The following is an 11,476-nucleotide window of genomic DNA, read 5'->3' on the forward strand; positions in this document are numbered from 1 at the left end:
CAAACGATTGGTTTAGTCAATCGAATTTTTTTCAATGCTATTAAGGTGAGATTCGGTTTCGAGTTTTTATCAGATTGGCTTAACGGGCTATTATTGGTCCATTGTCAGTTTTATAAAACAATACAATAACCCTTTTTCATCATTTCCTAGGTTATTGATTTGACTGGTGTGGGGCCTTTTTCTCCCAATTCGGTTTTTCCTCTTAGCGTTCATCGCTCAAATTGACCCATAGCTACTTGGGTGAACGCCATGTGTCCTAGTGAATATCCAACGCTTTGAAAAGAGGCACAACGAATGAAGCACTAACAAATGTGTAAAAAGCGAAGCATTGAGAATCGTTGAATCCTCGCATGAACACATGATGCTCTCCCAGATAACTATGGACAAGACCTAGGTGATGAACACTCAGGAGAGAAGCCAAATCCTTTTTCTCTAGTTTCTAAAATTTCCAAATAGTTAAATATCAGGTTCCATTTTTCCAATTAATTTATCGATCTAACCACTTGGTGCTGAAATTTGATACCCTAATGCCATCCCCGGCATATCAAATTTAATTTGGAAATGCAGTTCGTGGCCTGTTAAGGACAAAGGGCGAAAAGCTTGGTACAAGTTCTCTGAGTCTACATTTAGCACACGTCAACAAAGTGGAAAATAAAGTGGAAAATAAATTTAAAGAAGCACCAATACAAAATAAAAATAAAAATAAAAATTCCAGTGAATTAGTCTTCTTTATTTAAAAAAATAAAATAAAGTCAAAATAGGCAACCAAAAAAATAGTTCTGAAATTTTATATTTGCGACGTGGTCACATGCTAGAGATCTTATTCTGCAAAAGTCCTCCTTGCCAGGAAATTTTCAGTCCTTGATGAACTCACAATAAAAAAGCTTCAGAAGGGTTAAGTCAATCAAGTTATCCTTAATATGCCCATGAAATCTACCTCCATTCTTCATTACTTCAGAAGATTCAACTAACTCATGGCCAATAACCATCTAATTTTCTTCCTCCTTCTATCTCTACATGCAATAGCTGCTTCTGCACAAGGTGAGCATTTCTGGGTAACAATCCATTTATCTATCTTCTTCTTCTGTGTCTCTTGATCTATTCGTTTTTCTCATCATTAATTCAATCCATTTTCCTTAATTTGTTCATGCAACTTGTAGTGTTTATAAGCATTGATTGTGGTAACAGTAGCAATAGTGTTCACACTGATGAGATCGGGATCCAGTGGAGGGGCGATGCCTCCTACATCAACACAGGTGAGAACAAATTGGTGCAAAGGCCTAAATCTGTGTCTCAAGTGATGAGCACTCTTAGGGTATTCTCAACTCACAAGAAGAATTGCTACTCAATCCCTTTCACAAAGGGGACCCAAGCTCTTGTTCGTGCAGGCTTTTACTATGGCAACTATGACAGGAAGAAATCTCCCCCTACCTTTGATATACAATTGGATGGCAACCATTGGTCAACCGTGTTCGCTTCCAGTAAAGATTTGATTTATGTAGAAGCCATATATGTTGCAAAGAAGGATACCATAAGTGTGTGCTTAGCCCAGACACAGCCCAATCAGCTTCCTTTCATATCATCACTTGAGGTGAGGAATTTGGATTCTTCAATGTATAAACAGGTCGACTCCAACTATGCTTTGTTCTTAACAAGAAGGGCTGCTTTTGGTACAAATAAAACCATAAGGTACTTAATCTTTTATCTTTTATCTTTCAATTTATGGTTCATAAGATATCCAATACTTTTGGTCCCTCCTAGAATTTTTCTCAATAAAATTTCTAAGCATTGCCCAAGGTCTTCAAGTTCTAGGGGGAAGATCAAGGGGTCAATTTGAGATGAAACTGGAACCATGCCACCTGCGTGGATCCCCAATAATCTCCTCCTCCTCGTGGGAGTCTAAGATCTTCCCATCTCCCCCCCCCCCTTCCCTTACACAAGAATCACCGAGATCTTCTGCCACGTCCTAGTCAAATAGTCCTGCCAATTAGGCTTCAATACCACTTGTAAGGGATTTGGATATAATTCATCCCCCAAAACTAGCGATTAGGTGCTCAAGTACCTATAGGTGTTTACATCGGGCTATCCATTTCTGATGTAAAATTATTAATTCTGTCATCTGTGTGGAACCCAACAAATGGGATGGTTCTAGGATTGGCCCCTTGGGATTGGAACCATTAGGACCCCCCTTTATGCGGGAACCACTGAGATCCTCTACCACGTCCTAGTCCTACCAAGCAGGCTTCAATACCACTTGTTAAGGACTTGGATAGAATTCACCTCCCAAAATTAGTCATTAAGGAGAGGGTGCCCAAGTACCTATAAGTGCCAACATCAAGCTATCCACTTTCGATATAAAATTATTAATTTCATTATCTGTCTCAAACCCAACAAATTAATGGGATGGTTATAGGATTGGAACCATTAGGAAACCCCCACCCCCCCCCCCCAAAAAAAAAAAAAAATCCCATAACTGTATAATGACACCCCTAGGTAAGAATCAAGATAGGTCCTTGAATCTTATATTGTAGCAAATCCAATACTAATGGTTTTGGCTGCAGGTACCCAGATGACGTATATGATCGAATATGGGTTGGAGCAACAGGAAGAGGCAATGGAGTAGTTGATGTTACAAGTGACATCCTGATTATCGACACTGCTTTGTGCCTAGACTTCCCTCCAACTACTGTGCTACGAAATGCATTAACTACAGAGAATATACCCATTCTCTTCTTAGGAACTCATCTTCCAATAACCCCAGTCCCATTCTATATTAACATGTATTTCTTAGAATTATATTCTCTAGATTATAACACCCAGCTACGATCCTTCACCATCGACATGGATTCTTCACCCATCAACCCTAAACCCATATTTCCATACTATGGAGCTGGTACTGAGATTTACATCGTCAATGGCACTGCTTCCTCCAATGATACATTTGCTTTGGTCTCCACCAATAATTCCACACTTCCTCCATTGATAAATGCCATGGAAGTCTTTATAGTTAGTGGTCCACTCACAGATGGAACCAACAGTGATGATGGTATAGTACTAAATAAAACCTATATCTTAGATTAGACATCCATTTATGGTTAATTCTACTAAGCATTAATAATTCTTGCTCTTGTTGTATTTGATGCAGTGCAACAATTGAGTTTATTACAAACCCAATTCTCTGTGCTAGCAGAATGGAGTGGCGATCCTTGCCTTCCAGCACCTTATACCTGGGAATGGGTTGCTTGCACCTCTGATGCTATGCCTCGCATTACAGCACTGTAAATCCTCTTCTCCTAGAGAGAGAGAGAGAGAGAGAGAGAGAGAGAGAGAGAGAGTTTATGGCTTTAATCTACTGACATAAAAAGCATTTAAATGTTTGAATTGACCTGCAGGCTTCTTAGTGGCTTTGGTCTCTCTGGAACACTTCCGGATTTTAGCTCCATGGTTGCTCTTCAAACCATGTAAGTAGAATTATTTACAATTAAAACTTTTTTTTTTTTTAAGATAAAAGAAGCTTATTTCTTGGGGTTGTTAATGATCTGATATTTTAAAACCCATTCCTTACTGCTTGACCACATTTACAGAGATTTGCACAACAACAGCTTAACAGGAGAAATTCCTTCTTTCCTAGGCGATCTCCCCTACCTTAAAGAGCTGTACGTTTCTTTCTTCTGCCCCCATCTCCCTCTGTGAAACACATTCCTCTTACTTTACTCATCTCTCTCTCTCTCTCTCTCTCTCTCTCAAGGAACCTGGCGGATAATGAATTAAGTGGAACCGTACCAATCTCACTTTCCAAAAAGAAGTTCAAATTAGAGTAAGTGATTCGAAACTCAATCTGGTTTCAGCCACCACCATCATGTTTGATCTCGGAGCATGGTTTGGGAACTCGATATCGGGAAGCATAAAAATCCTTTGCGGTAAAAGAATGTGTGGCAGTGAGGATTCAATGGCAAGCCCCATGCACCCCAGCCTTTGAATCGTCACTGCCACTCATGGCAGAGGATTTAAATCCGATTGGAAATGGGATTTGTCAAGGCTGATACCGATCATCACCCTAGATCTGACAGAAATACCCATACTGATCCACTGATCTAGATTGATCAAGACTAATATCAATTCAATCCAATGTTGTACTATGGAGACAGAAGAGAAGAGTCAAAACCGGAGATAGCACAAGATTTTTGGGGCTCCAACTTATTGATAAACTTCGTATATTTTCCAACTCTCTTATAGAGCCAATAGATCCGTTGAAAAACGGCTCTTTTCCAATCAACGGAATCGCCCCCAAATTTCTCCTTCTTGTGACCGTTATCACAGTAATTCCATGATGAGGCCGAATGGCCACCTCACCAACATCTCCCACTTGGCCATTCTGGCCGAATTCACATTTTCCGTTCTCATTTTTAAGAACCAACATTATGAAAAATTCCATTCATGTTTCTCAATTTCCAGGATCATGATGATATTTTCATTTCCGTTCCTAGATATCCGTTCCTATTTCTAGGAACAATCTATCATGATATTTCAATTTCCGCTTTCATTTCCAGGGGCATCCTTCATGACATTTCAATTTCCGCTCCCATTTTCAGGGGCAATAAAAAAATATTGTCATGATAAGGAACTTTAGTTCCTATTCCAAACTTAGAGATCTAAGTCCATTATTTATTCCGAACATATAGTTCAAATTCCATTTACATTCCCAATTTTCAGGAATTACTTTCACATTATAAGTTCCCATTTCCTGGAACATTCGTCATGACATTTCCAGGAACCATTTCCATTCCTATTTCCAGGAATTATTTCCATTCCCATTTTCAAGAAACATTTCCATTCAATTTTCCATGAATAATAATCATAAAATTCTGATCGTCATGACAAGGAACATTCAGTTCCAATTCCAGACTTAGACCGACCTAAGTCCCTTATATATTCCAAGCACTTAGTTTCAATTCCAGAATTAGATAACCCTAAGTCCGATTAAATTTACATGCTTAACATAAGTTTCCGCATGAATTCCCTTTGTAAAGGGATCGGCCCAATATCGCTCGTAGGTACATAGGTTACTTTAATTTCACCTTTTCCTACTATATGTCGAATATAGTGCCACTACATAATTCTATATGTTTCCCCTTCGAGTTATTATGGCTTGATTATCACAAAATATTTTCACTGGTCCATTTACAAGATCCAGCCCAAATTCATTTATTTCCACTGGTCCAATTACAAGATCCAGCCCAAATTTATTTCCGCTGGTCTAATTACAAGATCCAGCCCAAATTTATTTCCACTGGTCTAATTACAAGATCCAGCCCAAATTCATTTAGCAAATGTCTTATCTAGACTGCATGAGTAACATACTCAGCTTCCAGTGGGTGCCTAGCAACACACCCTTGTTTCTTGCTACACCAAGAAACTATTGCACCTCCATATAAAAACACATAACCAGAGGTGGACTTAGAGTAATCTCTATCACCTCCGAAGTCATCATCAGAGTATCCAATAACCTCAAGCTTTTCCGCTTGAAAACACAATTTCAAGTGTTTAGTTCCTTTAATATATATCATAATCCTTTTCACAGCTTCCCAAGGGGCAGATCCAGGATTACTTTGGTATCTATTTACCAAACCAACTGGAAAAGCCAAATCCGGTCGTATACACAACATCGCGTACAGAAAACTACCTACTGCCTGAGCATAAGGTACATTCAACTTTTCCTGTCCTTCTAGAGGACCACCTTTTGATAAGGTCATTCCCAATGCTATTGGAGTTGAAGAGGGATTGCAATTCTGCATCCCGAATCTTTTCAACACAGAGTTTCCTGACTCAAATACAATCTTCGTTATAGATGTTTCCCCATATCCTTCATTTCAAATCGATCACTGAGTTCGTACTTGGTTCTCTCCAAGTCATTTCCAGCTACTCCCACTCTTCAAAATATATATACAGTTGTCCAATTTGACAACTTTGAATCCTAATTAAAGGATCATTTAAATACCATGAACATTAGGACAAAGTATATACAAATATACAATATTTTCCTGTTCCATTCCCCGAAAACCTTTAGGTTGTCGCATAAGTGTACAATTTCTTCCAACTCACCATTGAGAAAAGCATTTTTGACATCCATTTGGAACAACTCTAAGTCCAGATGTTCAACAAGTGTCAAAAACAATCTAATAGAGGCAAATTTCCCTACCGACAAATAAATATCCTAGTAGTTTTATTCCTACCTTTCTGTGTATATCCTTTTGCAACTAACTGTGCCTCGAATTTATCAACAGACCCATCTTCTTTGTACACATTTCAAACTATGAAATTTCTACCTCTTGTAGGTCATAAGTTTTCATAAAAACAATTTCCTCCCACATGGCATTCCACCATTCACCTAATTCTCGCGATTTCATCGCTTCACTATAGGTTATGGGATCGACTACTTCTTTCACATCTGTGTCAATTGTATGACAAGATGATTGACATAATTAAAGGTAATAGTCATCTAAATAAGTTGGGGGTACTCTATTTCTTTTACTCCCACTTACCCTCGGCTCCGGGTCTTGTCCTTGATGATCAACTTGATCTTCAAGAGCTTGGATTCCTTGATAGAAAAAATTCTTGGTTCCTCTTGATGGTCAACATCGTAGTCATTGTCAATGACATGCAGAGGTTCTAGATCCTCCTACAGCGGTTCCTCTTCTAGTTTCTCTAGAAATTCCGCATCACGAGTCTCAACTACCACTTTTCAGGGTGATAGAACCTAATCCCTTTGATCATTCAGGATATCATATGAACTTGCATCTGGTCGTTCTAGAATCCAACTCTTTCCTTTATGACACAGGCATTTGTACATGGGCTACTAATCCCTACTTCTTTAGATTTTCTAAGTTTGGTTTCCTGCCTACCCCTAATTCATAAGGTTTAATCTAATTATGCAATAACATAAATCCATGGAAAAACACTCCATAATGTTGGGCTTTTCCGAAATCAAAGTTCTATATGTCAGCATAATTTCAAATCCCAACCACCTTCCATTGCATATTATCAATTTCAGATCTCATATCATAAATAATCCCATGCAAATGCACAAAAATAAAACTTTAAGCATAATCCACAAGATCCGTACAAAAATCGGATCGTCAGGCTCATTTTGCTTGAACAACCATAATAACTAAGCTTTAAAAAAATTTCCAATACAAAGATTGCATTGATTTCCAGCCTTTTCCTGACATCCAAAGTCATTTTGTCAACTTAGTAACATGTCGATTAACTCATTTTCAACATCAAAAAAAACTTAACCGGCATTGGAAGTCCATAAGTCAATTGGATGTTTTATTAACGAATATGATAAATTTCTGACTTAACACTAAAGTCATTTGCATCAAGACATATTTCATGTCAGACCTTCCATTGATTCACTAGGTGAACAAATGATCATTTACCAAAAATCCAATGGTAAATCCAATAACATAGCTAACAATGATCATTTACCAAAAATGATACATAACATGACCCATCATTAACTTTGATACTTCCAATACCACTTGTAATGAAAAGCTAATATATATCCAATATATTAGACTACAAAGCTTGTCTTGCTAAAAGTAGACAAAATAAACTCGGACAGATCATATGAGATTACCAACTAAATATATCAATAAGTTCCAAAAAATTCCATTGAGCATATATTATCACTAAAAATGATGCAAGAAAAAATAACATTTAATAAAATGATTGCATCGATATATTATCATTGGCATACCAAGATCATGTGGTCTAACAATTGGTCCACTTGAATAGACTATCAAGCAATCACGTCATATGGTTCTAACGGATATCAAGTCCAATCTAACCTCAATCATGACTGAGTATTTTTCCACCATCTAGTTAGTATAGAATACAAATATTTTTCCCGCCAAACCAAAACTATGGCTAGAGGTGATCATCGACCAAAACATAGTACATTCCCATAATAAGAGTCTACCTTGACTCAAAGTACTATAATGGAAAATAATTGCCAATCCATAAAGCCCATGGAGGTGGTGTCACGTAAATGACCAAAACCAACTCATCAAACCTTTAACATATATATCTATACTCCATGAAATTTATGAATATGCTTAAAAAACCAAAAGGTTTAACACTTTCCTTTTGGGTTGAATAATCCAAAAGGAAATACATCAGAGACCTATTATGGGCTATAGATCATTTTTAATAAGATCCACGATCTCTAGAACATATAAAACATAACTAAGAATACATTCAACATGTAAACTCTTAATACACAGTATCTTCACAATTCCAAAACATATCAACCTATAATACAGACATTATAATGCCAAGGTGATAACGAAAAACAGGAATTCAAATTAAGATTGCCATTCAATATCTTGAATGCAACCACTTATGCATGTGAAGAACATTAGAAGTGTGTCTCCACTTCAGATATAAAACTCTAATAGCAACATATTCAATATTATTTTAAAAAATAATAATAATAAAATATTAAATGAAATTGTAAGTGGACAGACATTGTTATATATGACCGAACTAATAAAAAATGGCACCATTATGATTGTAAAATAAATTACAATTGTTCATATAAGACAAGTTACCGGACCATTATAATTTTTATAATAATATTGTATAAATAACAAACAATACAATAGTAAGTGAACCCATGTGATCATGCATATTTAATATTATATAAGTAACAAACAATATTATATAATTATAAATTGTAAGTGGCCCTCTATAATGATAATTAAAGGTCATCACTTACCTCTGGCGTGTCTGGAAAAACAAAACATTGTATCGACCTAGATGTAGATAAACACGACGGTCGGCAGTGGCGGTCGGCGACGATGAGATTTCGTTCACAATAGCGGGAGAAGCAAGAAGATGCTAGCAACTGATCGATCCAGTAGAGGATAGATAGACAGTCATGGCAGTGCCGACTCCGGTAAAGACAAAGAGGAAAGTGCAGATGCACTCGGCGACCAGGATTGCCTCCCGATGAGTGTCCAAAGTGATCTTTGCATCTAGATCTACCGATTCTTCAGATCTGATTTCTGCATCTGGAAGCACCGGTTTCTCTTTTCGAAGAGGAGTTGTAGCTTTTGTAGACCAGCGCCGGCCGTGGCATCCTTTCCAGTGACGGAGCAGTCGGTCTGTTGGTAGGTGGGATCGATGGCGTGACCCCAAGAATACACGACCTCTGTCTTCCCCAGACCTTCCAGGCACTGAAACGCCAGTTCCACTCCCCAAGATCACCCTGTGCCGAACTGGGCAAACTCAAGACCTAGCCAGTCTATCGGATCTTGCGGTGAAGTTGTACGATTCCCCATTGCCGTGGCACCGTTCAACATTGTTGATCGTCCTTAGCTCTGATACCATTGTTGTACTATGGAGACAGAAGAGAAGAGTCAAAACCGGAGATAGCACAAGATTTTTGGGGCTCCAACTTATTGATAAACTTCGTATATTTTCCAACTCTCTTATAGAGCCAATAGATCCGTTGAAAAACGGCTCTTTTCCAATCAACGGAATCGCCCCCAAATTTCTCCTTCTTGTGACCGTTATCACTCTTATAACCGTTGTCACAGTAATTCCATGATGAGGCCGAATGGCCACCTCACCAACATTCAACCCCTCAAACCATGTCTCCGAGATCACTAGAAGTAGTGTATGTAATATTTCATTTGTTTATAGTTAGGAACCATTAACTCTATATATGTTGCAGTGTTTCGGGCAACCAGAAATTGTGCGCCTCATGTGTGGGTTCAGGGCCTTCGAGCTCTCCATCTACAAGCAGTAGCGGCAAGAAAGGGAGCAATTTAGCAATAATTTTAGGAGTCACAATCCCTGCTTTCATTGTCTTGTTGGTGATCGTGGCACTTGTGGCTGTCACATACCACAGGCGAAAAACTGCAGCCATTACATCCATGGATGCAGGTTAGCCAACTAAATTTTAAAGATACCTTTGGATATATGTTTGGACTTTAATCAGTGCTTTTTATATCATTAGATTGTTAGGGTTTATACTAGGGCTGCAACTGGACCAGGCCCAGCCCAACCCTTGGTCCCCTAAGTCAGCCCATGCCCAACTTTGATGGCTCAGCCAGGCCTTGATTGTGTTGGTTTGATTCTAGTTGGCTTTGATTGATCCTAATAGCCCATATTTTTGCTATTTCAGATCTAGGCTGGCCTGGCTAGCCCTGTTTTTTGACCTAATATCTCTCTCTCTCATTTAAGTTGGTTTTTTCTTGTGTTCACTCAGGACAAATAAATGGATCTTACAAGCCAAGTGGGCCACCAAAAGGAGAAGAAATATTGCCTCCAGCATCCACCAGACAAATGCCTTGAATAAACATCCAACATGTAGCCAACGATGTACCAAACAGTAGAACTTGCACAACATAATTATATGAAAGCAGAGTTCTCTGTTTTAATGGAAATCAACGAGTAATTATTCAACAAACACTAGCTTAGTCTAATGGTGACAGCTTCGATTTTAAAAGTCAACATTCAAAAGAGAATGTTGTGGAATCGAACCCTATTATATGCATGTGTGTATAAGTAGGTGAACATTGACCAACGCACTCAGTATCTTCTATTGTATAAACCCATTGAGAATTAGGAAAAACCCTACAACAGATGCTCTATGAAATGTCTATTTATAATATATATTTTGCGCATTCTCAATGAATTAATGAATAAATCCCAAGATTTTCTGTTCATGATTCCGATAGACTCCGATTCTTCACTTACTGAGTTTGATCAAAGTTAAGCCGAACCCAAACAAATTCTAGATATAATCAATGGAAACCTGATCCCACACTTGATTTCAAGTTTTTAAGCATTGATGTTGGACCAATCTTTTATTTAATTTAAGTATCTTGCACACTCTCTAGGTATGAAAGCATTTGTACCTTAATTTTAAAGGTACACACTAATATAGGGTCAATGGAAAGGTACTGAGAGCATCTTCAACACGGGACAACAATCTTTCTACATCTACTTTGTTTAAGTTTATACACGCAAACAGGTAAAGTTCTTTCTTCCAAGATGGAATAACAAGAATTCTTTCTTCCAAAATGGAATGGCAAGAAAATGCTACCCTGACATTTACATGTCGGCCATTAATCTTTTTTTAGTTTCCTAAAGTCAAATCATGCACTTGGTTTGACTTTTGACCATCAATACCGGCCGGCAAAACTGGGGAAGATTCACCAAACCACCACCGCTACTTTAATGGTTGGAGTGCACTAACTATATATTTTTCGGGCAAATACTATTAATTTGTACTTAGCTTATATTCACTCTCTTGATCCCCCAAGATGTAATATATTTTCCACATCTATAGAGATTAACAACATTATTAACTCTCTAATTAGGAGGGCATTGTTGTTATCGTATCGAACAATCTGACTCAATTCCACTCCTTGGTTCTTAAATTTGTGTAATTAAGAAGCCTTGG

At 37.9% G+C, this 11,476-nt stretch overlaps 1 protein-coding gene across 1 annotated transcript; it reads left to right on the top strand.

The window, feature by feature from the left end:
- Positions 1-1,300: 1,300 nt before the first annotated feature.
- Positions 1,301-9,956, top strand: LOC122086194 (probable LRR receptor-like serine/threonine-protein kinase At1g05700). Its single transcript, XM_042654923.1, has 8 exons — positions 1,301-1,326; positions 1,414-1,689; positions 2,562-3,046; positions 3,146-3,278; positions 3,393-3,461; positions 3,585-3,656; positions 3,749-3,817; positions 9,740-9,956. The coding sequence occupies exons 1-8, from the start codon at positions 1,301-1,303 to the stop codon at positions 9,954-9,956; spliced, it is 1,347 nt and encodes a 448-aa protein (XP_042510857.1).
- The last annotated feature ends 1,520 nt before the right edge of the window (positions 9,957-11,476 follow it).

The sequence above is a fragment of the Macadamia integrifolia genome, chromosome 8 (assembly GCF_013358625.1).
Source record: "Macadamia integrifolia cultivar HAES 741 chromosome 8, SCU_Mint_v3, whole genome shotgun sequence".
NCBI classification, from domain to species: Eukaryota; Viridiplantae; Streptophyta; class Magnoliopsida; order Proteales; family Proteaceae; genus Macadamia; species Macadamia integrifolia.